This window comes from Pantherophis guttatus, chromosome 2 (assembly GCF_059756535.1).
Source record: "Pantherophis guttatus breed Tessera chromosome 2, ASM5975653v1, whole genome shotgun sequence".
Taxonomy (NCBI): Eukaryota; Metazoa; Chordata; class Lepidosauria; order Squamata; family Colubridae; genus Pantherophis; species Pantherophis guttatus.
Genome location: NC_142064.1, coordinates 259,624,798 through 259,652,301, shown reverse-complemented (window position 1 = coordinate 259,652,301; position 27,504 = coordinate 259,624,798). Strand labels below are relative to the sequence as shown.

General features: G+C 41.4%; 1 protein-coding gene across 1 annotated transcript in view; it reads right to left on the bottom strand.

Moving 5' to 3' along the window:
- The window catches only part of SLC44A4 (solute carrier family 44 member 4), a 73,514-nt gene that overhangs the window by 27,933 nt on the left and 18,077 nt on the right, over positions 1–27,504 (bottom strand). Inside the window, exons 2-7 of the mRNA XM_034421450.3 lie at positions 16,135–16,183; positions 12,625–12,698; positions 9,061–9,139; positions 7,784–7,883; positions 3,664–3,807; positions 2,168–2,228 (exon numbers count right to left, since the gene is read on the bottom strand). Coding sequence (XP_034277341.1) covers positions 2,168–2,228; positions 3,664–3,807; positions 7,784–7,883; positions 9,061–9,139; positions 12,625–12,698; positions 16,135–16,183 — 507 coding nt within the window. The remainder of the gene's footprint in view (positions 1–2,167; positions 2,229–3,663; positions 3,808–7,783; positions 7,884–9,060; positions 9,140–12,624; positions 12,699–16,134; positions 16,184–27,504) is intronic.

Sequence of the window (27,504 nt, the reverse complement as noted above, 5' to 3'; positions counted from 1 at the left end):
TGCAACAAAAACATTTTGAACTCCGGAAAAAAAAGAGATGGGTTGAAAAACTCAATAAATCACGTGCCGGCAGGTGTCGCACATTGGCAGTTGTGACACATATTTTGAGCAACAGGGAGGGATGAAAGAGCCACATGCGGCTCCAGAGCCGTGGGTTGCAGACCCCTGACGTAGGATAAGCATTGATTATTTACAGAACTATTATGTAAATACAGATAGTCCTAGCTTACTGTCTTGTTTAGCAACCATTCAAAACAGCTTTGTAGATAGTCCTCGCATTTACAGCCACTGCAGGGGCCTGTGGTCATGTGATTGCACATTTGCAAACTTCACGTCTGCTTCCGACAAAAAGAACTCATGAAGAACTGTGGAAGTGAAATTGCACTCTGCAGTCACGTGATGTCCAGTTTTACAACTATGAGTGATTTGCTTAATGATGGAAGCAGAAGGGAATATGTCATAAATCCGGCACCTGTGATTTTTTTTTTTTTTGCTTAGAAACAATGCTGCTAAGTAATGAAGTTGCTCGTCCCAATTGTGATTGGTAAGTGAGGATTACCTATAATCAAAGTGCTAAACCATAATGAAGGTAGTCCTTGACTTATGACCACAATTCAGCCCAAAATTTCTGTTGCTAAGCGAGACATTTGTTAAGGGAATTTCCCCCTATTTTATGACCTTTCTTGCCACAGTTGTTAATACCCTGTTTCCCCCAAAATAAGACATCCCCTGATAATAAGCCCAATCTGGCTTTTTGAGTGCATGGCAATAAGGCCAAGCGCTTATTTCAGGGTTCAAAAAAATATAAGACAGGGTCTTATTTTCGGGAAACATGGTAGCATTTAGACTTACATACCGCTTTGCAGTGCTTTACGGGCCTCTCTAAGCCGTTTACAGAGTCAGCATATTGCCCCAACAATCTGGGTCCTCATTTTACTGACCTCGGAAGGACAGAAGGCTGAGTCAAGGCAGCAATCAAGCAAGAGGTGACTAAGAATAAGCAACCATAATCATGATCTGCCAGCCTATGAAAATTAGAATTATTTAATCCTAATAGGTGCGGGGTTTTTTGCATCTGGCTGTGGGATTTGGCATTACAGGTCAATTTACGACCACAACTGAGCCCAATATTTCTGTTGTTAAGTGAAACATTTGTTAAGTGAATTTGTCCCATTCTGCGACTTTTCTTGCTTTGTTAAGTGAATCACTGCAGTTGTTAAATGAAGAACACGGTTGTTAAGTGAATCTGGCTTCCCCATCGACTTTGCTGGTCAGAAGGTCGCAAAGTGACTCCTGAACTCTGCAACCGTCGTAAGTATGAGTCCGTTGTCAAGCATCTGAATGTAAGTCAGTGACCATCAGGATGCTGCAATGGTCATAAGTGTAAAAAAATGGTCATAAGCAGGGGAGGGTTCTAAATTTTTTTACTACCGGTTCTGTGGCTGTGGCTTATTTTGTGGGCGTGGCTTGGTGGGGGGGTAATGTGACTGGGTGGGCGTGGCCAACGTTTTCTTCTTTTTTTACTTTTAAAAGCATTTTTTCTACAACCTTAAGCGGTTGCAGAAAAGAATGCTTTTAGAAGCCTCTGACAATCAGGCAACTCAGCTGGGATCGCCAGAGGCTTTTAAAGGCATTTTTTTTCCTACAACCTCTTCAGCTGAAGAGGTTGTAGAAAAAATGCTTTTAAAAGCCTCTGACAATCCTCGCTGAGCCGTGCGATCATCAGAGGCTTTTTTTTTTTTACTTTTAAAAACATTTTTTCGGCCAAAGAGGTTGTAGAAAAAATGCTTTTAAAAGTAAAAAAAAAGCCTCTAATGAGGTGGGCAGGGTAAGCGAGCGGCGACCGGGCCGGGGACCCAGTTCAGGGGCATGGCCAGCCAATGTTACTACCGGTTATCCGAAGTACTACAAATTTTTACTACCGGTTCTTGCGAACCGATGCGGACCGGGAGCAACCCACCACTGGTCATAAGTCATTATTTTCAATGCCGTTGTAACTTCGAACGGTCACTAAATGAACTGTTGTAAATTGAGGACTGCCTGTATAGCAAAGTTTGAAAACCTGACATCTCTGGTCTGAGATCTTCTTGTTTTCTGTCATTTTAGCAATGTAATCACTGATTCCAAGAGTCTTTTTTTGTTTTTCGTTTGCAGAATCAACACTTACTTGGCTTGGTTGGGATGGTGAACTGAAGACAAAGTTGCTGGTTGATGATTTCTGACACAGTCTGGGGAAAAAAAGCAAGAGATTCTTAGCAAGGTTGCATTCAGATAATTAGAACGACCCCTAATGGGGGAATTCTTGGGGTTAAATGCCAGGAATATTGCAATGAGACAGAGCCATCTGATCGTTAGCACTCTCTGTGAGAGCCGTTGAGGCCACCAAGAGGTTTATCTGTGCTCTCAAGGTCGCCTGAATCAGGCTGCAATTGATTGTTGGACTCTTCTTGGAACTGCTACAAGGGCTGCGTCATAGACGAGCATTAGCACATAGACTCATATACCGCCTCGCAGTGCTTTATAGCCCTCTCTAAATGGTTTTTGCAGAGTCAGCCTAATGCTCCCAACAATCTGGGCCCTCATTTTACTGACCTCGGAAAGATGGAAGGCTGAGTCAACCTTGAGTCGGTCAGGATCGAACTCCAGGCTGTGGGCAGAATTAGTCTGCAATACTCAGTGGTGGGTTGCTCCCGGGTCGCACCGGTTCGCAAGAACCGGTAGTAAAAATTTGTAGTAGTTCGGAGAACCAGTAATAACATTGGTTGGCCACGTCCCTGAACTGGTCCCTGGCCTGGTCGCCGCTCCCTTACCCCGCCCACCTCATCAGAGGCTTTTTTTTTTTTTAACTTTTAAAAGCATTTTTTCTACAATCTCTTCGGCCGAAAAAATGCTTTTAAAAGTAAAAAAAAAAGTCCCTGATGATCGCGCGGCTCAGCTGGGATTGGCAGAGGCTTTTAAAAGCATTTTTTCTACCTCTTCGCCCCCAAAAATGCTTTTAAAAGTATTTTTTAAAAAAGCGCCTCTGATGATCGCGTGGCTCAGCTGCGATCGTCAGAGGCTTTTAAAAGCATTTTTTTCTGCAACCTCTTCGGCTGGAAACAGCAAAGGACCGGCCCGCAGTGCCTCTGCCAGTGAAAACGGAGCTCGGGAGGGCCGTGTGTCGCCCAGCCAGGCTCTGTTTTCGGCTGCGACAGCCTTCTGCAGCCCTGTGCCAGCAAAAATGGAGCTTGCGGGTGCCATGGAGAGCTCCATTTTTGTTGGCAGAGGACTGCAGGAGGCCGTTGCAGCCATAAACGGAGCCTCAACAAGTGATGTCAAGCTGGCCATGCCCCCTGGCCACACCGCTCCCCCGGCCATGCCCCCCGGCCCTCTCAAGGTCAAACACAACCGTGATGCAACCCTCAATGAAATCGAGTTTGACGCCCCTGTCCTATCAGAACCTTGTCCTTCTATCCCTTCACCATGAGACCCGATGAAGCTTCTTGGATGAGAAGCGAAACTTTTTCTTCTCCTTCCTCAAGGGAAAAAAACCCTGTCTTTTGTAGAAAAAACACTACCTTTGAGGCAAGGCCCCACTGAATTATCCAAGGAAACTTGAAACCTCCTTCAGGATTACAGGGAAGGCAAAGAATTAAAGATTGGGGCTATCCGAAGGCAACTTACCAACTTGGTAGTTTCGATATCAATGCTGGGTTGGCACATTGTCTGATTCCACACATCAGAAGGTTTCTTTCTTAAGGAACTTGGAGGTACTAAATCAGTTGGAGGCACCGCCCAGAATTTGCTGGAGCAATTGGAGACACAAATCTGAAAAGGAAGGAGCGCAGGGAATCAGTCTGAAAAACCATCTGCAATGGTTTCTCTTGTGTCAGCTCAGGAAGTTCAAAGTGCCCCAGGAGCTGTTGATACAGTTTTACGGAGGAACTATTGAGTCTAAAAGTCTATGGAGATTCTCAATCATCTAAGTCCTGTTTCTCCCAAAGGTGCTTTTTTCAGGAGGCAACTTTCTTGATTTTTTTTCCTTTGAAGACGTTTCGCTTCTCATCCAAGAAGCTTCCTCAGCTCTGACTTCCCCACCATCCTGTCAGAGCTGAAGAAGCTTCTTGGATGAGAAGCAAAACGTCTTCAAAGAAAAAACAAGGAAGTCCAGTTGCCTCCTGAAAAAGCACCTTTGAGACAACTATCGAGTCTGTTATTTGTACTCCTATAATTGTCTGGTTTAGTATAGTCGCCCAACAGGATGGGTATATAGACTTCAACGGATAGTCAAGACTGCAGATAGAATAATTCCAACCAGCTATAGGTAATCCTTGATTTACCAGTCAACAGGCACACACTATTATATAAAAAAGGGGAAACAATTGTTATATGAGTAATTGATTTTTATTAAGAGGTTGAAGTGTATTATTTAGAATAAGATCTAAGAAAATGTATGGTATAAAATGTCTGTTGGCTTATTATTTTAGTAGAAATGATTAAGAGGGTTTGAAATAGGTATTTTTGATAAAATATTTGAAAATAAGAGACAAAATCTAAGGAAGCAATTTGGTTTACTGTCAGCATATAAAGAGGAGGGGAAAAAAAACCCTGTCATACAAGTGATTATTATTTTCATATTAAATGAATGATTGTAACATTAGGGAATATGTCCAATGAGATTTTAAATTTAAGGGGTTTCATATAGAGATGAAGGGAAAATGGAATTTGATGAAGATTAGAGCTAGGATGAATGGGCAATATAGAGTCAAAAAAAAGGAATAAAAGGGAGAAGAAGGGAAGATATTATGGCAAAAGGGAATATATAAATTGTATTGAAAAATTGTTTAAATTTATGAACCAGCCAATACTTTGTTCAGGAAAAAAAAAATTGTTTGTGTGTTTGTCTGTGTGTTAAAAAATATATTTTTTTTTACAAAAAATAAACAAAGTTACAACGGCACTGAAAAAAGTAATATGACCATTTTTCACTGTAACAACCTTTTTATAGCATCCCCATAATCATGTCAGCAAAATTCAGATGCTTGGCAGCTAATTCAAACTTATGACCATTGGTGTGTCCCAAGGCCATGTGCTCACCTTCTGCTATCTTTTTTTTATTATTAAAAGTTTTTTTATTTTTTAAACAAACATACATTTAATCTATCAGTCATTCCTTCCGTGTGACATCTTGGTGTTATCTCCAATCATTCTTCTTTTTGTTACTTCTTCTGTCTTCATTCTCATCCAATCAATTACAACAATTCATCACTAACAAAATATTCTGATTATAGCGTTTTTATACATAACTATTAATTTACTTATTTGTATCTCTTTTCTAACCAATAGTAGAGTTGATTCCATATCTTAAAGTATTCTGAATCTTCTCTCTCTTTAATCATCATAATCAAGCTATTCATTTCTGCACAATCTAATTTTTTTTTAATTACTTCTCCTTCCAAAGGTATTTTCTCTGCTTTCCAATGTTGTGCATATATAATCCTTGCAGCTGTTATTATATGTATAATCAAATAAATATTTTCTTTGCTATTTTTTTCTGGCAGGATACCCAGTAGGAACAGTTCTGGTTTTAAATCAATACGTTGTTGTATCATTTCTTCCAGCCATATCTTAATTTTATTCCAATAATTTTTAGCTTCTGGACATGTCCACCACATATGGTAATAAGAACCTGGTAACTGGTGACATTTCAAAACATTTAGCTGATTTATCTTTAAACATTTTTGCCAGTTTCTCAGAGGGCGTGTGCCATCTATAAAACATTTTATATTGATTTTCCTTATATGCAGTGGACATTCTTAATTTTCTGCAATCTTTTAACCAAGAAAAATCAATGGGGAAGCCAGATTCACTTAAGAACTGTGTCACTAACTTATCAACGGCAGTGATTCACTGAACAAGTATGACAAGAAAAATTGCAAAATGGGGCAAATTTCACTTAATAAATGTCTCACTTAAAAACAGGTATTTTGGGCTCAGTTGGGGTCGCAAGTCAAGGACTATCTGTATTAATGTCTAATGTGTATGTACAGGTAGTCCTCGACTTACAACCGTAATTGAGCCCAAAGATTCTGTTGCTAAGTAAAACATTCGTTAAGTTAATTTTGCCCCATTTTACGACCTTTCTTGCCACAGTTGTTAAGTGAACCACTGCAGTTGTTAAGTTAGTGACATGGTTGTTAAGTGGATCTGGCTTGCTTGTCGGAAGGTCGCAAAAGGGGATCACATTCCCCGGGACACTGCAACAGTCATATATATGAGTCAGTTGCCAAGCGTCTGAATTTTGATCACGTGAAAAACAGTCATAAGTCACTTTTTTCAGTGTAACTTTGAACAGTCACTAAATGAACTGTTGTAAGTCAAGGACTATGTCAGGCCTGGAAGCCATCTTTGCATTGGATCTTCAGGGCTGCCACATTTACTGCTGTGGGAAACGGGGAGGGGGGATTGTATGGAGCACGGGTGATATATAGTCATAATAACATTCCTTTCTCTGAGAGTCAAGGACATCTTGCCCTGCACCTGGAGGGGGTGTGACTGGGAGGCATCCCTAGTTGGAACGGTGCATTGATTGGACCATGTGATGGAAATGTGGGTGCTGGGCAGGGATTTGGATTTTCATTTAGATGGGGGAAACCTGGAAGCTTTCAGATTCGGGTTTTCCCAGATGTGCCAATATGACATCTCTAATAAAATGGAACTTTGAGGAACTTCTAGCCCCGGAGTCTTCTTTCATTGAGGGTGTTCCTTGGAACCCTGACATACTACCTGTATATCAACCCATATAGCACATCAGCTCCAAAGAGGCGGAGTCTGAAGTACAATGTCACCATTTTGCTGCTTAGTGGCCCAATATGTCTGTCAGCGTTCCAGAAAACCCCCCAATTCCAAGTAAAAACTCTGAAGCAAGCATTTTTCAAAGTTCTATTTACTAGAATAGGTAAACTGGCACATCTGGGAAAACTCAATGTCCTTTTTTCCCCCTGTCCAGGTGAGGTGGTAGCTTGGTGAAGCTTTTTCTGGACTCTCACCCTGATCACCACTTCTTTACCCTCCTACCGTCGGGAAGGAGATATAGAAGTATAGCCAGCCGCACAAACAGGCTGAAGAACAGTTTTTATCCGTGGGCTGTCAGACTCCTGAATGAGAAATAACATCATAACTACATAGTATGATGGACTGCAGGGCCGGTGCAATGTGTAACGTGTTCACACTGGTACAATAGGACTGGGTGTTTTGTTAATATGATTTATTGGGTCACGGATTTTCTCTCTTCACTGTGAGTGTTGGGGGGGGTGCACTGAGGGAGCTCAGCCAATCTCATTGTACATATGTTGTGCACTGACAATAAAGGTTCGAAATTTGGAAATTTGAAATGTGAAACCCAGAGGCATTGTGGGAAATCCAGGCTGGTACAGTGTTAGCAGTATTTTTATTTCTTTTTTTCATTAAGAATACTCCCTAAACATTAAAATTGTGGATAAGAAATTTGGGAGGCCCCAAAGGCCTACAAAACATGCACAAAAGCAGATGCACAGGCTGTGCTTGTTTAGTGACTGTCTTGTTTAGTGACTGTTTGCAATTACAAAGGTGATGAAAAACTAACCAATACTCGCATTTATGACCTTCTCAGATCTCTAAGAACCTAAGTACGGTCATGGTTTCGCTTAGCGACTGTTTTGCTTAATGACCAAGTTGTAATTACTAACCCAGGACTATCTGTACCATGTTCAACACACACACACATACACAAACACATATACACATAAAGCAGGATAGATCTTACCTGTGGGGTAGGGCATTGCAAACCCTTCATTGCTATTGCCAGTGGATTCACTTCCATGACACATTTCATGAGGTTGAAGTAGAGAAGGTAAGGTTTGTCACTAAACAGAAAAAGAGAATTGACAAACGTATTAAAAGAAAGAAATCCAGGTAATTAAGAAAATAAAGACGCTCGGGCTGCTACAATTCTCAAAATACGTCTGGTTAACCTACTGCTGGACACTATCTTGTACAGGTAGTCCTCCACTTACAACCACAGTTGAGCCCAAAATTTCTGTGGCTAAGCGAAACATTTGTTAAGTGAATTTCGCCCCAATTTATGATTTTTCTTGCCACAGTTGTTAAGTAAATCTAGCTTCCGCATTGCTTGTCCAAAGGTCAGAAAAGGAGATCACATGGCCCCGGGATACCGCAACCGTCATAAATAGGAACCAGTTGCCAAGCGTCTGAATTTTGATCAGGTGACCAGGGGGATGCTGCAGCAGTCGTATGAATGAAAAATGGTCCTAAGTCACTCTTTTCAGTCCCGTTCAGAGGTGGGTTTCAGCAAGTTCTGACCAGTTCTGGAGAACCGGTAGCGGAAATTTTGAGTAGTTCGGAGAGCCGGTAGTAAAAATTTTGACTGGCCCTGCCCCCATCTATTCTCTGCCTTCCGAGTCCCAGCTGATCAGGAGGAAATGGGGATTTTGCAGTATCCTTCCCCTGGAGTGGGGTCAGAATGGAGATTTTACAGTATCCTTCCCCTGCCTCGCCCACCAAGCCACACCCACAGAACTGGTAATAAAAAATTTTGAAACCCACCACTGGTGCAGTTGTAACTTTGAACTGTCACTAAACAAACTGTTGTAAATCGAGGTCTACCTGTACAGGTTTTTTTTTTTAATTCCAGGAAAACTGTGGCTGTTTGAGCTTAGTTAAATCTCTGCTTGTTACAATCCACCCCACCTCTCTAACCAAGCAACAATTTTGATGAGTCCCTCCCTTCCTTTCCAGGATTTCAAATCAGGGGTGAAATCCAGCAGGTTCTGACAGGTTCTGGAGAACCGGTAGCGGAAATTTTGAGTAGTTCAGAGAACCGGCAATTCCCACCTCTGGCTGGCCCCAGAGTGGCGTGGGAATGAAGATTTTGCAATATCCTTCCCCTGGAGTGGGGTGGAAATGGAGATTTTACAGTATCCTTCCCCTACCATGCCCACCAAGCCACACCGCACCCACCAAGCCACGTCCACAGAACCGGTAGTAAAAAAAATTTGAATTTCACCACTGTTTCAAACGTACCGATTGCCGCCAATTCCACAATAGGATCCCGTTGAATTTCTGGGATAAATAACTTGTCGCGGATCACCGTAGAGCCAGGCTTGGGGGAAAAGAAAGAAAGAAAGAAAGGAAGGAAGAAGAAAATGGGAAGGAAGGCAAGAGTAAAAAATAAAAAATCAAGCTTTCATAATTTACCATCAATATTCACGAGTTACCTGGAAACTTTGAGGCCCCTAATAAAGTGAGAATTTTAAGAAGTCTGGACTTCAACAGCCCATGCTGCCTGGGGAATCCTGGGAATTGAAGTCCACACTGGACTGGATAGCTCACAGACTAAGCACTGTAATTTAACACCAGCTGTCTGCAATTACTGTAAGTTCGAATCTCATCAGGCTCAAGGTTGACTCAGCCTTCCATCCTTTCAAAGGTAGGTGAAATGAGGACCCAGTTTGTGGGGGCAATAAGCTGACTTTGTATAAATATACAAAAGTATGAAGGCTATTGCTTAACGCATTGTAAGCCGCCCTGAGTCTCCGGAGAAGGGCGGCATATAAATCAAATTAAAACAAACAAACAAACAAACAAACAAAAAAAAAACCACTTCTTAAAAGTTGCAACGGTTGAGAAACACTAGATTAGGACCAAAAAAAATCACATGGTAACTGCAGATCCCTCTTTTTTTTTTAATGTCCAAGCAACTTTCTCCTTATTTCTTAATTACAGAGGCTCGATTCTACTATTTTTGCTGTTATGGGTGGAGTGGAGAGGAGGAGGATTGGGGGGAGAGATACCGGTACATTCGTCTTATCTAAAGCCTTCAAGAGAGGAGTTATTCCTTTAAGAGCCCAGGGAGGCTTTTAACCAAATGATCTCCTGGACAAAAGAGATAATTTCTTTTAAGAAAGCTTAAGGAGGCTATTTGACCCTTCTTACCCTTTTTGTTAATGAAACCCAAGGCTCCTTCTTGCCATAGGATGGATTCTGAATGCTTAAAGCTGACAAGTTACAATACAGGCTCCTCCAAAACAATGATCTCTTCCCAGTGCCCAGGAAATGCATGATTTAGTGACAATAGGCTCTGCTAGTCAGCACCCATTCAATCGAGCCACAAAGAAAGTTGTATCAAAGGATACAGGACTCTTTAGTTCTACAGCTTTTTGGGATACAATCATTGGGGCCTGGGATGGCCATAGGCTGACCTTTGAATATTTCCATGCTAGCCCTGGATGTGCCCTCTGCAATTTTGGTCATTTTCTCTACATTCTCAGTTCAATCAATACTTGTCTGTCTGTCTATCTATCTATCTATCTATCTATCTATCTATCTATCTATCTATCTATCTATCTAATCTTATCTATCTACCTACCTACCTACCTATCTGAACACTGGAGAGGCAGATGTTTTAAGAGATGAGAAACTTGGTTATTATGTTATTGAACCGCAAACCACAGCATGGCGAGTACGGAAGGAAGGTTGGAGTTATATTGTGCAACATCTGGAAGATGTTCTCTTCTATATTGTCTCCTATTGCTACATCTCTGCCCTAATGATTTCTTTCAACAACCAGCTTGTCAAATTACCCCAATATGGGAGGGAGCATACTGCTTCCCTTTCGCCTTTCAGCTCCAATCCAGGAGCCCTCAAGCAGTAGCATTCATGACAAACCATTTTATACCAAATTTATATTTGCTGAGGAAATAAAGTTTTCCTTTATATCTTTATCAGCAAATATAAATGATTGATAGATAGATAGATAGATAGATAGATAGATAGATAGATAGATAGATAGATAGATAGATAGAGATAGATAGATATAGATATCCATCCATCCACCCATCCATCCATCCATTTATCTATCATGCTGTGGGGGTGTTTTTCAGCAGCGGGGACTGGGAGACTGTTGGTTCAAGAGTTCAAATCAAGGCTCTGTCTGGGCCACTCTAGGATGTTCACAAGGTTGTCCCTAAGCTGCTCCTGTGTTGTCTTGACTGTCTACCTAGGATCATTGTCATGTTGGAAAGTGAACTATTCGTCCCAGTCTAAGGTCCTGAGCACTGTGGAACTTTCATTGTGGCAACCCCTGAGATATGGGAACACTGCTATCATATCACCCCTAGTCCTTCTTTTTATCAAACTAGACCTACCCAATTCCTGCAACCGTTCTTTATATGTTTTAGCCTCCACTCCCCTAATCCTCTTTGTTGCTCTTCTCTGTACTCTTTCTAGAATACAGAGGCTATATTACATATATTATTTATATTTACATATATTATTTACAGAATAAATAATATATATGAGATTTGTCTTATTTAGTATAATAAATAGAGATGATCGGTATAATTTATTGTACAGTAATAATTAATTAATAATACATAATACAATGTATTATATTATTACTTAATATGATAAATAGAATATAAAGATGACCAGCAGTAACAGGGATCGTTTCAATTAAAGTACTGGTAGTAACTGAAAGCATTGAAAGACCAGGTTAGGGACAGATCCTCATGGAGAACCAACAATTATTGTTAGGAATGATGGCAAAATATCAATCAGTAAAAGGCTAAAAACAGACTGGCCCAAAGTCACCCAGTTGGCTTCTGTGTCTAAGGGGGCCCAGAACAGAATTGTCTTTGCTTCTACCCTGTTTCCCCGAAAATAAGACATCCTCTGATAATAAGCCCAATCGGGCTTTTGAGCGCATGTGCTAAAATAAGCCTCCCCCTGAAAATAAACCCTCCCCAAAAATATTTAAACGCAGAGCTGGAAATCAGGTAACACGACAAGAGGATCCCCATCTTGCTCCACGCTCCCCAAAATAATAAGACCTCTCTGAAAATAAGGCCAAGCACTTATTTCGGGGTTCAAAAAAATATAAGACAGGGTCTTATTTTCGGGGAAACACGGTAGTTCAAAACCTTCTCCATTACCCCACTCTGGCTCTTGGGTTGAGAGAGAAAAACAAACAACCCCAAATCCTCCAGGGAGTTTTTGTGGTTGAGGGGGGAACTACAGTCTGAATCTGCACATTCCCCGTCCAGAGTGTTCCCAGATTTTAATGTCTGTTAGTGTTGAACAATGAAGACCTTTGATGATCTGTGGCAGAGATGGAGAGCTATGGCCCCTTTATGACTTGTGGACTTTAATGGCTGGCTTAGGAATTCTGGGAGTTGAAGTCCACAAGTCATAAAAGGGCCATAGTTCCCCACCCTTGATCTATGGAGATAACACTAATTCCCTTGTATTCCCTTAATTCGGGGTAGAGTCAGGGCAACTGGATGGAGCTGAGAATTTACTGGCCGGATGCCCTTCCTGACACCATGCAGAGTTCACAGCAGATATTTTTTCCTTGCACCCTAAGAAAGAAACACTTGTCGCTACCTAGGGTTGAACTCTCAACCTTCCAAGTGGGAGGCAAGTGTCTTCACCACTAAATCATCACGCTGCTCATCTATATGGTGATAACACTATGTGTGCACATTTGTTTCTCATATGTGGTCTACTAAACTGGCTCCTTTGCAATGGAATAATATATTTGGATCCAGCTCCCTCGGTCCTCTTCTCTAAGTTAAGAAACTTACTCACCCAAAAGTCCTATTATCATGTAGCCAAAGAGGAAGACCCCAAAGATAACACAGCAAATAATATCTGTACAGCTCCTGGAACAGAGAGAGTGAAGGGTCAGTCATCAACAAACTAACTTATAGGCACATGTGTATGGGTATTTACATCAAATGGAAAAACTAAAATGTCAGCCTTAAATTCTAGTGCCTTTGTGCCATAAAGCTTTTTTTATGATTTCTCAAGCCAGCTAACATACATGGGACTTCTTGTACTTTCTTATTCAAGCACTAACCAAGCCAAGGTTTTTTTCCTGAGGTCAGCCAAAGTTGGCTTGGTGCTGTGATGTGTGCAGCAGGGATGTGTTCACACATTATCAAGCCTTAAAATTGGGGAAAAAAGAAGAAAGAAGAAAAAAAATTTCCTTAAATACTATGCACAGAGTGCATTTATTCCACCTACAACATCACAGGCTTTATGCAAAGTTGGATCCACAACATAATTGCTAGGTAGAGCTGTGATGGCGCAGTGGTTAGACTGCAGTATTGCAAGCAAACTTGATTTAGAATAGAATCAAATAACAGAGTTGGAAGGGACCTTGGAGGTCTTCTAGTCCAACCCCCTGCTTAGGCAGGAAATCCTATACCAGGGGTGAAATGCTCCCGGTTCGGACTGGATCGCCTGATCTGGTAGCGATGGCGGGTGGTAGTTCGGAGAACGGGTAGCAAAAATCCCTGCCCACCCCCCACAACCTCTTCCGACGAAAAAATGCTTTTAAAATTTTTTTAAAAAAGCCTCTGATGATCTCACGGCTCAGCTGGGATCATCAGAGGCTTTTCAAAGCATTTTTTCCTGCAACCTCTTGGCCGAAGAGGTGGTAAAAAAAATGCTTTGAAAAGTCTCTGACGATCCCAGCTGAGTTGCCTGATCGGCAGAGGCTTTTCAAAGCATTAGAAAAAATGCTTTGAAAAGTTTTTTTTTAAAGTTGGCCACACCCACCCAGTCACATTACCCCACCACCACCAAGCCATGCCCACAGAACCGGTAGTAACAAATTTTACATTTCACTCCTGCCCTATAGCATTTCAGACAAATGGTTGTCCAAACTCTTCTTTAAAACTTCCAGGGTTAGAGAATTCACAACTTCTGGAGGCAAGTTGTTCCACTGGTTAATTGTTCTAACTGTCAGCAAATTTCTCCTTAGTTCTAGGTTGCATCTCTCCTTGATTAGTTTCCATCCTTTGCTTCTTGCCCTGCCCTCAGGTGCTTTGGAGAATAGCTTGACTCCCTCTTCTTTGTGGCAGCCCCTGAGATATCAGCCTGGAGTTCGATCCTGACCGACTCAAGGTTGACTCAGCCTTCCATCCTTCCTAGGTTGGTAAAATGAGGATCCAGATTGTTTGGGGGGGGGGGAGACAATATGCTGACTCTGTAAACCATTCGGAGAGGGCTGTAAAGCACCATGAAGCGGTATATAAGTCTAAGTGCTATTGCTATCATTGGATGCTGGGCTCTTCCATTGGTTATGGGTGGGAGGAACATAAGGCTCTTCTCTAAGTAGCCTATTCTCCCCCCCACCCAATTCAAAAAATGGCACTTCCCAGCATGGTACCCTCCAGTCCCCTTAAACTTCAAACTACAGTGTCCTTGTCAGCCAATCCATGCCCTGGAATTCAGAGTATAAATTCAGTGCTGGTAGAACAGGACCAGAACCAGCCTTACTTACTAAGGGATTATTATGGGGCTCAAGTTCAACCTGCCCAGAGTTGGGAAGGCTGACTGCAGTAGACTCAACAGTGGATAATGTTGATGCATCACCAACAGGAAGTTAAAGCACTAAACTTGCATTTTTTGAAAATAATTTTATTAGTGATATCTGATTACAATAGTAAAATCTAATTCAAACTAAACTTAAAGAAAGAGAAGAGACAACAAAAAGTGCAGAAAATGAAAAAGGAAGAAGAGAAAGAGAAGAATGTAATAAAGGAAAAGGAATGAAATAGATAAACAAGTAACTTCCAACCCTCATCATAATTATATTCAAATTTAGTGACTCTCCACTCCCTTTCAGATTATAAACACTAAACATGCATTTTGTAGTAGGGAGATGTGGGGGGGGGCTCTACAACAACTCACCGTGGTCAATTCACCACAGTCAACAAAGAAGAGGGAGTCAAGTTATTCTCCAAAGCACCTGAGGGTAGGACAAGAAGCAATGGGTAGAAACTAATCAAGGAGAAAAGCAACTTAGAACTAAGGATAAATTTCCTGACAGAACAATGAATCAGTGGAACAACTTGCCTCCAGAAGTTGTGAATGCTCCAACACTGGAAGTTTTTAAGATGATGTTGGATAACCATTTGTCTGAAGTGGTGTAAGGTTTCCTGCCTAAGGAGGGGGTTGGACTAGAAGACCTCCAAGGTCCCTTCCAACTCTGTTATTATAAATTCTAAAAATTTGCCACAGCCAACTTGTTGCATCCAACTCACTGTGGCCAACTCACCTTGAACCGGGATGGCGAACCTATGGCATGCGTGCCACAGGTGGCATGCAGAGCCATATCAGTAGACACGTGAGCTCAGCTCTGGCATGCATACATGCATCGGCCAGCTGATTTTCGGGCCTTTTGGGCCCACCGGAAGTCAGGAAAAAGGCTGTTTCCGGCCTCTGGAGGGCCTCTGGGGGAGTGGGGAAGGCCATTTTTGCCCTCTCCAGCCACCTAGAAAGGCTCTGGAACATGGGGAGAGCGAAAAACGGGCCAACCTTGCCATCACATGCCAAAAGTCGGGGGAGCGCGGGGGGGTTGCACACACATGCATGGGGGGTGGGGTGCATAGAATTATGGGTGTGGGCATGTGCGCGAGCGACCCCCCCATCACACTCCCCCCACTTTTGGCACATGATGGCAAAAAGGGAGAACTTGTTATGGGACAAGAGTTACACTAATATCGAAGAAATAGTGGGACAGAATCATTAAAGAAAGGATGCCAAAGGAGGGACAAAATGACATGTGAATGATGAAAATTGAAATCAGTTTTTTACTTATTTTAAACAATTAAATTGAATTTTTGAATTGTCGCGGTGAGTTGTTCTGTGGCAAATTGGCCGTAGCGAGTCGACCACACTGAATTGGCCATGGCAAATTGACTGCGGTGAGTTGTCCCAGTCCAGTTTTGTGGGAGCAAACAGCATCGAAAACCAAGAAGCTTGCTTGAAAGAAAATGGTGTTTTTTCAGAATCTCAAATATTCACGGTTCCAAAAATGTGTATTCAGACAGCAGATCTAATTCCTGAGGCCCAGAAATAAAACTCAGCATCCCGAGCAAAATGTAAATCTCTTCCACATGCTTTCCTGCAACTATCTGCCTCCTCTAAAATTTTTCTAGTGCCCCACTTCCCCATGGATGTCCTTGTTCACAGACCTCCCTTCTTTCCTTCTGAGTAACTAAAATTTCTCTTTCGTCTTTAACTCCAGCAGCCTCGATCTACTATCTGACACTCCAGTCATCCCTCCGTCGCACGAGGTGTTCTTACCTCTTCTGGATAGGACCATGAAAAGAAGGATCGTACTGAGATTTCTCCCCTAGAGAAAAGAAAAAGCAAGAGTGAGAACACGTTTCCTCTAAAAGTATGACAAAAAGAAGAGGTTCCGTAAAATCTGATCTTTAGGGCTGGGTGCACATACAGACATTATTAGCAGGGTTTAATTCAGGGATGAAATCCAGCAGGTTCTGACAGGTACTGGAGAACCGGTAGTGGAAATTTTGAGTAGTTCGGAGAACCGGCAAATACCACCTCTGGCTGGCCCCAGAGTGGATCAGGAATGGAGATTTTGCAATATCCTTGCCCTGCCACGCCCAAGCCACACCCACCAAGCCACATCACGCCCACCAAGCCACGCCCGCAGAACCGGTAGTAAAAAAAAATGGATTTCACCACTGGTTTAATTTAAATACAGGTAGTCCTCAACTTACAATCGAACCCCAAATTTCTGTTGCTAAAGCGAGACATTTGTTAAGTGAATTTTGCCCCATTTCCCAACCTTTCTTGCCACAGTTGTGACAGCTTAGTAACTCGGTTGTTAAGTGAATCCGGCTTCCCTATTGACTTCGCAAAAGGGGATCATGTGACCATAGGACACTGCAACCGTCCTAACTATGAGTCAGTTGCCAAGCCTCTGAATTTTTTTTTTTTTTATTGAAAAGGTTTTCAAATACAAATTTTTCCCCCTTTTTCCCCCCCCTCCCCCCCTCCCTAACCCCCCCTCCCCACCCTTCCCCCCCGTGACTTCTTCGTAACAAAAAAAAACCCTAATTCATAACAGATTACTTACTCCCTCCTCAAAATACTGACCTTTACTTACTAAAAGTATTATAAATCCCCCTTTATCCATACATTTCAGAAAAGAAGAAGAGAAAAAAAACAAAAAAAACCAAACACATTATACTATAACTATTATAAAATAACTTCTAATTTAGCATAATAGTGTTTTATATCTATACATTATTGCAACAATTCAAAACCACCTTCCACTTTAAAACTATACGATAAGTCCTACTTTAATAACATTTCAAAGCGGGCTCCCCATAAAATCTAATTTAACATTTATTCCACTCTATCCATTTCCTCCACTCCCCTAAATGTATCACTTAAAAATCCCTTTTCTTAAACTAATCAGTCTGTAGCTAGCTTATTCACCCACTGTCTTACAAATTTACCATACACAACAATTCTTGATATCTTTAATTCACTGCCCACACTACTTAAAAATATATATATATATATATTCCATTATATCTAAATAAAAAAAGAAAAGACAATAACTTTAAATTTACAGTCCATATAATATCTTCTTGAAGTCTTTCCACTGGATTGTTAAAACCAACATCCATAATAGGGTAATATAGCTTGCTAATGCAACAGTTTATTCAAGATCTCCAATCATATCTGCCCCCATCAGTAGTAAACATCTTCTTATATATATAAAAGTAAAAACAACCACCCGAGTGACATTATAATTATATTCCATATAATAATAATTGTGGGTTTCATCAGGATTATTAATTTCCATCATCGTATTGGGTAACAACCCGATCTTCTGCATGTCCCAATATGATTCTCTTGCCTTATAATTCAAGATAATTATAATATATTTATCAACACAAAAGAAGTTTCAAAGTAGATAATTCAAAACCATCAATTTGAGGCTCTTTCCATGTCCCAAAATTACGGCAATGCAGAGATCTGCCACTATCCTCAGGATGATATTGACCAATATGTCGCCTCCTCTATGTTTTCACATAATCATTCATATTTTAAAATCACTGGCTTCACTGTTGCTTGGATTAGAAATTTCTATTTTTGTACAACCTATTTCTTTTTTTGTTTTCTTTTTGTGGGTTTGACTTCCATCCTAATTTTTTGTGTCTCGCGTTTCTTTTTTATCCCTTGTATATCCTCTAATTGGTTTCCATGCTTGTCCTTGCCTTGATAAGTCATCACATTAAAATCAGATGGCACTTCTCTCAAATTTGTAGATAATCCAGCTGGGGTATCCGATAAATCCAAAGGCAATTTATCTGGTACAGTCTCTGTCTTTAATTCCAGCTCCTTCTGCTTATCCTGTATTATATCTGAAGACGTTAAATTCATTTTCAACCTATTTTGATAAAATTCTTCCGCTCTTTCAACAGTATTTAACTGGTATCTTTCTCCTTGATATCTCAATATAATACCAACTGGGACGTCCCACCGGAATTGAATATTTCTCCTTTTTAACTCAGACACCAGAAAGCCAAATTTCTTCCTTTCCATTAATATCTTAGGTGGGAGTTCCTTGTAAATCCAAATCTTTCTTCCATACAATTGCAAATTAGAATTGAAGGAATTTTGCACAATTTTATTCCTAATTTCTTTATCTGAAAAATAGATTACCACATCTCTAGGCAATTGCCTTTGCTTGGCAGTCCAGGAGTTTATTCGATAAGCTCTGTCAATCCTACAAAACACTTCCTCAGGTTGAATCTTTAAAATCCCAGCTAGAAATTCAGAAGATATTTTCCTTAGGTCATCTCTGTTATTTTCCTGCAAACCTCTAAGTCTTATTGCATATTCTGTGAAATTGTATTGTATCTTTAGAACCTCTTTATCAATCCTCTGTTGCAGATTTTCTACATTACCAGACTTTTGGTCAGCATCCATTTTAAATTTTTCTTCTGAACTATAATCCTGAATATTTAACAAATCATTTTCAATTTTTTGAATTCTATTGTCCAATTTATCTTGAATTTCATCCATTTTTGACTCTAGTAAATTAGTATTTGTATCCAACCGAATCATGAATTCTGACATTTTTAAAATTTTTTGCTGCAAAAAGTCAAACTTGGATTTCACCAATTCCTTAGTTTCCTGCTTAAATTTTTCAAGTTGCTGATTCACAATCTCATCCCTTCTTTCAATCTCCTCTAAGAGAAATTCTATTATATTAAAATCAGGTTTCTGGGACTGAAGAGTTAAAACTTGTTCCTTTAAATTCTTAGTGGGGGAATCCCCCCCACCTATTTGCTTGTCTGACTTCACAAGCCTCAGTGCCATGTTTCCGCCTAGGCAGGCTTTGTTAGAAGAAAAAAAAAAAAAAAAACAAGACAAAAGACTTCCAGCCAGCAACAAGGGAAAAAGAGAAAAACAAAAACAGGAGCGGAGTTTTATCTACAAATGTAGCCAGTGGTATTTATTCCGCTACATTGTAATAATAAAAAACGGAAGAACTTTCCCTCTCAAACTCTTCTCCAGCCGCGGCAGACGCCATTTTAAAAAGAAACTTTTTTCCTCTTTCTCTTCCTCTATTCTCTTAAGTAATTTTTAAAAGATAAGTAAAATACTTGCGCTTCAGTATTACAGGTCCAGCTCACATTTTCTTTGAGTAATCTGTCAAATTCGCAGGCTTGCTTTTGACGCCTGGCTCTGCATTAGCAGAGGTCTCCCAAAGCCCGGAGCAGCGGCTGGGGATATGGGGCATCTCATCCGCTCCATCCCAAAAGTAAAAGAAAAACTTTTGGGACTCTGCAGAGAGTTCTACCCACCCCTGCCGGCTCTATCTCCGTTTCCTCATGGGAACGGAGTTTTTTCGAGCCGCCGTTCCGTTGTGAAGGCGGCTCTGACAGGCAGTGGAAGCTGACGATCCCAAAGGAACGTCTGGCGGCGGCCAGCAGCAAACAGGAAGTCCGCCAAGCCTCTGAATTTTGATCACATGGCCATGAGGATGCTGCAACGGTTATTAAGTGTGAAAAACGGCTGCATGCATCACGCACTGGCCACACCCACGCCCGGTTTAGCGAAGGAGAAAACAGTCCCAATACGTCGCATGACGTCGCTGTGACGACTCAAATTTGACACCGCTGCTATAGGGGATGACTGCAGCCAGAGTTGTGCGTTATTTCTTTTTATATTGTGTAAGTATCGATTGTGGAACTTGGCTTGGAATCAAGAACTATCGTACATTTTTCATAACCTTCTCTTAAAGACATTTCTTGCCTTTGTGGTTGTGCAAAAATATCTGAAGGAAATTTCAGACGAATAGGTTTTTCAGCACAGGCAGTCCTTGACTTATGACCACAGTTGAGCCCAAAATTTCTGTTGCTAAGCAAAACATTTGCTAAGTGAATTTTGCCCCAATTTACAATCTTTCTTGTCCCAGTTGTTAAGTGAATCACTGCAGTTGGTAAGTTAGTAACACGGTTGTTAAGTGAATCTGGCTTTCCCATTGATTTTGTTTGTCAGAAGGTTGCAAAAGGGGACTGCAATTGTCATAAATGCCAAGATCGCTACCAGATTGGGCGATCCAGTCTGATCCGGGAGCATTTCACCCCTGCGTTGCAGCATCCCCATGGTCATGTGATCAAACTTCGGATGCTTGGCAGTGATTCACATTTATGACGGTTACAGTGTCCGTTTTGCGACCTTCTGACACGCAAAGTCAATGGGGAAGATAGATTAACTTAACAACCGTATTACTAACTTAATATCTATGGAGATTCTCAGTCATCCAAGTCATGGTCGTCCCTGCTTTTTTCAAGAGGCAACTGGACTTTCTGGTTTTTCTGTGAAGACATTTCGCTTCTCATCCAAGAAGCTTCTTTAGCTCTGACTGGATGGCGAGGGAATGGAAGGCTTTATACTCTTTGCAGACAGCTGGACATTTGCATTCATGGATGGTGGGGAATAGAAAATGGCTGAAGAAGCTTCTTGGATGAGAAGCGAAACGTCTTCAAAGAAAAACCAGGAAGTCCAGTTGCCTCTTGAAAAAGCACCTTTGGGACTACTAACTTAATAATTGCAGCAATTCGCTTAACAACGGTGGCAAGAAGGGTCGCAAAATGGGGCAAATTTCACTTACCAAACGTCTCACCTATCAAGAGAAATTTAGGGCTCAATTGTGGCTGTAAGTCGAGTTACAGTTAACGGATGAATCTACTAGATAAGCAAAGTTGGTTGCTTGGTACTTTATGAACCAGGCTCAAGAAGTTCTACTTTCCATGGCTGATTATAGGACCTCTACTAAGGCCAACTAGGGAAAATATCTTGGAACAAATATAGATGTTCCCATCCAAGTTTGGGCATGACAACCAGAGGTATTATATCTGGTCATTCAAAGATGTCCTCAGAGGCTCCTCAAAAGAATCCAGCTGGTGACAGGGACAATGTGGTTGAAGCTCTGCCATTTATTTAAGTTGCATTTGACACATTTTTTTTATTTAACATATGGCATCTTAAAGAGATGATGCAATCACTGATATACATAGTTAGTTTAAATAATCAGCAAATACATACACACACACATCAGATTACAGGGTCAGCATATAAATAGCCGGATGTGAGTCCCTCCTTGTGAGGTGGGGTCATGGGGTTCAGATGGGCTTGTTGCTTACGTACCTGGCTCGCTGCCGCGTGGCAACAGCCCTACCTGAGCTACTCGACGTGATAGCCATGGTGGCAGTAGATACACCCAGGCTTTTAGTCATGGGTGATTTCAACTTGCCATCCGTTGGTGAAACGTCTGAGGTGGCTCGGGAGTTCATGGCTTCCTCAGGGTGCCATCGGCCAAGCAATGTAGACTGGTGGCCCCCAGGGGGAGGGCCTTCTCTGTGGGGGCACCTGCCCTCTGGAATCAACTGCCCCCAGAGATACGAAGAATTCAAGACCTCGGTGCCTTCCGCCGTGCCCTGAAGACCTTTCTTTTTCAGCAAGCCGGGCTGGCTTAACACTTTTTAAAATGTTTTTAATAGGTTTGTTATTGTTCTTTTAATTATGGGGCCAAATGTATATATATATATATCTTTTTAAAATTGTTTTTAATGTTTGTATCTATATTTTTTACTTTGGCTGTACACCGCCCTGAGTCCTCCGGGAGAAGGGCGGTATATAAATTTAAGAAATAAATAAATAAATAAATAAATAAATGAATAAATAAATAAATAAATAAATAAAAGGCAGGTTTTAAGCGGGAATATTCAGATCCAGCTTTGCTTATGTTGTAACCACTTGGCTTTAGTAAAAGTGTACCTTTCACTACATATGGAGTCGAGGGGTCTTTCTTTCCTAAATGCCCAAGCTGGGGAGAGCCTGACAGTCTATTTCTTTCACCTCTAGGGTCAATTGCAAATCTAATTATAAATCTATTAGGTCCAATTCTTTGTTATAAGAGATAAACAGGAAAAGAGTGACGTAAAAAATTAACCAGGAAATAATCAAAGTTCTCTAAAAACATTCCAGAGATATGCCAGAGGTTAGGAAAGGTCACTGACAAAGTATGTAAACATTATAAAATGGAAACTTTATCTCTGAAATATTCTTTTTTTCATTTCCCCTATGACAAGAGAAACTTATCAGATCTTATCAATGTATTTTAGCCACATTTTCACCAGGAATCTATCCACTCATGGGCGACAAAAGAGGCATTGTTTTATCTTTATTTGTTACGTTTATTGATTCTATTGTAATTTCTTTGTTTAAAGTTGTTTAGAGTTGGGTGACCTAGAAGTTTAATAAATTATTTTTATTATTACCGGTATTATTCTTCTCTGTTAAAATTTATTTATTTTTATTTTATTTTATTAAATTTCTATACCGCCCTTCTCCCGAAGGACTCAGGGCGGTGTACAGCCAGAAATAAAACCATGACAATAGAAAAATTAAAAACAAGTTAAAACAATTAAATCAATTGGCCGAAAATTCTAATAAAACAACCCATTAAAATAGTTATTATTATTTAGGCCAGCCCTGCTTGTTGGAATAGTAATGTTTTTAGGGCACGGCGAAAGGTATGCAGATCGGTAATCCTACGAATCTCCGGGGGCAGCTCATTCCAGAGGGTAGGGGCCCCCACAGAGAATATTCTCCCCCTGGGGGTCGTCAGCCGGCATTGTCTAGCTGACAGCACCTGGAGGAGCCACTCTCTGTGGGAGCGTACCGGTTAGTGGGAGGCTATGGGTGGCAGAAGGCGGTCTTGTAGATACCCAGGGCCCATGCCATGGAGCGCTTTAAAGATGGCAACCAACACCTTGAATCGCACCCGGAAGACCACCAGGAGCCAGTGCAGCTCGCGCAGGAGCGGTGTTACATGGGAGCGTCGGGTTGCTCCCATAATTACCCACGCAGCCGCATTCTGGACCAGTTGGAGCCTCCGGGTGCTCTTCAAGGGGAGCCCCATGTAGAGAGTGTTACAATAGTCCAGACGGGAAGTGACGAGGGCATGAGTGACTGTGTGTAAGGAGTCCCAATCCAGAAAGGGACGCAACTGGTAAATCAGGCGAGCCTGATAAAAAGTGTATTTAACCTTATTTACTTCATTGCAAGTTTTAACAAATGCACAAAAACACCAGCAAAAAAACCCACAGCACCACTAATAAGAAAAACATCAAAAACAGACTATAAACCAACATAAAAACCAATAATAATAATAATTAATTATAAGAACAAATCATAACATCCTCGGCATTGACAAAATCACCATCGGTTAATAGCAAAAGGCAGTTCTCCTTGGAACAGCTTACATCCTGCAATGATTATCTTTTAACACCATCAAACATCAACATCTGCCTATCCTAGGTTCTTGGAAAGCACTCGCTATGTGGACAAAAATATCAAACCCACTCTAAAGACTTAACTGACTGCTTGACAAATGATGAGTTCCAATGGGATGCAAGTTCTACTGTGGTGTCTCCTTGCAGTCAACATAAATATCAATAGCACTTACTTATATACTGCTTCACAGTGCTTTACACTGCTTTACCCTCCCTAAGCAGTATACAGAGTCAGCATATTGCCTCCAACAATATTGCCTCATTTTACCAACTTTGGAAGGATGGAAGGCTGAGTCCACCATGAGCCGGTGAGAATCGAACTGCTGACAGTTGGCAGAATTAGCCTGCAATACTGCGTTCTAACCACTGTGCCACCACAGCTCTTGAAATGAAAACATCACACTGTGATGTGATACCCACTGTGTAAAAAATGAGGAATTCCCTTCCCGCCAAAAAGTCAGAGAGAACCCCACAATGGGGGCACAACATAATGTAACATCTGTGAAGTTTCCGAAAGATGCCCTAATTAATTCATGAACCTCGAGCCAAGTTTCAAAAGAAATCCAGTCATTTATTAGGAGCAACATTCTGGCAATTACTCAAGTGCAGTCAGCTCTGACCCCATGTAATTTATGGGGCCCCATGACCCTGTCTCCCCCCTCCTCCCTGAGCATGTCATAAATCACATTCTCCAATGGACCACATTGGCAGGCTGTAAAAACCCCACCCCTCCTGCTGACTCCGGTAACCTAGGATACAATCTGGAGAAAGGCATGTGTGGAATGTATTTTCAGTTGGGGCAGCCAAGCAGCTCTGTCAGTTTTTCCCCTTCCTGCTTATGGCAATTTGAAAGCTGGTCTGGAAAGCTTTGCAAGTTGACAACATCTGTGTTTCGGCTCCAAGACTTTAGGGGAAGGTGGATTGTGGGTACCATTCAGAGAGCATCTTTATATCACCTCTTGCAATTGCCAAGGGCCAGGAACTTGGGAGGCTCCAAAGCTAATGCATTGCACATGATCACCGGAATCACAAAATTTAATGAGTTGAATTCTGAGATGAGGGTTTGAACACCATAAAATAACATCTGATGAGTCCCAATAGGATGGAAACAGGGCATGTAGGCATTCTGGTGGTCCCTACAACCTCATTCAGATCTTCCAGGTTGACCTTGACTTCAGGTTACCTGATAGACACACCCATGTAACTTCTTTGGCAACTGTATAGAAGGAGCTCGCTACTCTACTACCCTTTTCTAAGATTTTTTAAAATCTTCCCAGTCTATCTCCAGCCCTCGAATTTCCTAACAGTAGTCCAGGCAAACACTAATCAAACCGCTTAATTAATATCAGGTAGGTTCTGCTTCCTACTGTGGATCTCTACATGCTGAAGGCACCTCCCCTGTGTTCACACAACAGGGTCAAACAATGGTTGAGTTTCCCATTAACAATGCTTATTCATTCCAGCTGCCCAGAGCTAGTTCCCTCCAGGTATAATTTCTGGGGAGTTAATAAGTCATATAGTCTTCAAGTGTTGCTTGCAAACAACTCATGTAATCATCTTCTTGGCCTCAACCACATAATTTTCTTAGGAGTAATTTTCTTCTTCTTTTGTTTTTCTTCTGACTTCCTAGTCTAGCCTGATTATTATGTGCCATTAATCATTGCTGATTCCTAGAAACTGCAAATATAAATGTTCTCCACCATGATCTGTCCTTAACATGGTGCTGCTTCAGGCTCTTCCAAAGTTTCTCCATCTCCATTACACCGAGACTATCCGTCTGGCCAGCTGTCTGGTCATCCTCTTCTTCTGTTTCTTTCCAACTTTTCCAGCATCAGAGTCTTCTCCAGAGAGCTAGATTAACAGAGTAACAAAGTTGGAAGAAGCCTCGCAGGTCTTCTACTCCAACGCCTCCTCAAGCAGGAGACCCGATACAGACAAATGGATGTCCAACTTCTTCTAAAAAACCTCCAGTGATCAGCACCCACAATGTCTGAAGGCAAGCTGTTCTACTGATTGTTTTAACTGTCAGGAAATTTCTCCTAAATTCTAGATTTGTTCTCTTCTTGATTAGCTTCCATCTATTGCTTGTTGTCATGCCTTCAGGTGCTTTGGAAAATTAGTTGACCCATTCTTCTTTGTGGCAGCCCCTCAAAAATTGGAACAGTGCTATCATATCTCCCCTAGCCCTTCTTTTCACTAGACTAGACTAGACTAGACTAGACTAATAGAGTTGGAAGGGACCTTGGAGGTCTTCTAGTCCAACCCCCTGCTCAGGCAGGAAACCCTATACCATTTCAGACAAATGGTTGTCCAATCTCTTCTTAAAAACTTCCAGTGTTGGAGAATTCACAACTTTTGGAGGCAATTTGTTCCACTAGTTAATTGTCAGGAAATTTCTTCTAGGTTGCTTGTCTCCTTGATTAGTTTCCATCCATTGCTTCTTGTCCTGCCTTCCGGTGATTTGTAGAATAGCTTGACTCTCTCTTCTTTGTGGCAGCCCCTTAAATATCCGAACACTGCTATCATGTCATCCCTACTCGAGAGGTGGTATTCAGCAGATTCTGACCTGTTCTGGAGAACCGGTAGCGGAAATTTTGAGTAGTTCAGAGAACCGGTAAATACCACCTCTGACTGGCCCCACCCACATCTATTCTCTGCCTCCCAAGTCCCAGTTGATCGGGAGGAAATGGGGATTTTGCAGTAACCTTCCCCTGGAGTGGGGTGGGAATGGAGATTTTACAGTATCTTTTCCCTGCCACGCCCACAGAACCAGTAAATTTGAATCCCACCACTGCCCCTACTCCTTCTTTTCATTAAACTAAAAATACCTAATTCCAGCAACCGTTCTTCATACGTTTTAGCCTCCAGTCCCTTAATCATGTTTGTTGCTCTTCTCTGCACTCTTTCTAGAATCTCAGCATCTTTTTTATATTGCGTTGACTAAAACTGGATGCAATATTCCAAGTGTGATCTTACTAAGGGATTATAAAAGCAGTACTAACTCTTCACATGATCTTGATTCCATCTATCTGTTAATGCAGCTTAGGACTGTATTGGTTTCTTTGTCGACTGCAGCTGCAGATCTTCTGCATAAAATGTCCAAAGTAGAATAATATGAGCTTTTGGTCATTTGTGCCTCCAGTGGGAACTTCAGGTAGATTTGTTTGATGATCCTACAGTTTATTTGTCTGGGCTTTCCACAGCATTCTCAACCAGCTAGCCTACAGCTTTGGAATTCCTAAGCGGCAGATTTAAATAGCTTGAATTCAACCCACCTGAGGGGATGCCTGAAGGGTTTTATGGTTTGGCAGCCTGGAGAGAAACCTTCTCTCTGCTGTAGCATCTTTAAAGATAGGAGAGTGTTGATCCGGAGGCCATTTTCAGTAATTGACACTCCACATTCCTGGAATGAACAGATCAAACAAAGCCCTCTGTTTCTCTCTCTCCCGCTGTCTCCTTTCTTGAATGCACAGTGCTGAGGGCAGGTGCTAAGTTCTCTTCAGGGCAGCAGGCCCAGGTTGGTTTTTCAACAAGAAAAACAACTTTTATTGACGCTTCTGCAGGACTTACATATTCCCAACATCTTAGAATAGGATAGGGTAGGGTAGGGTAGGGTAGGGTAGGGTAGGGTAGGGTAGGGTGGAATGGAATGGAATGGAATGGAATGGAATGGAATGGAATGGAATGGAATAGAATAGAATAGAATAGAATAGAATAGAATAGAATAGAATAGAATAGAATAGAATAGAATAGAATAGGACAGGACAGGACAGGACAGGACAGGACAGGACAGGACAGGACAGGACAGGACAGGACAGGACAG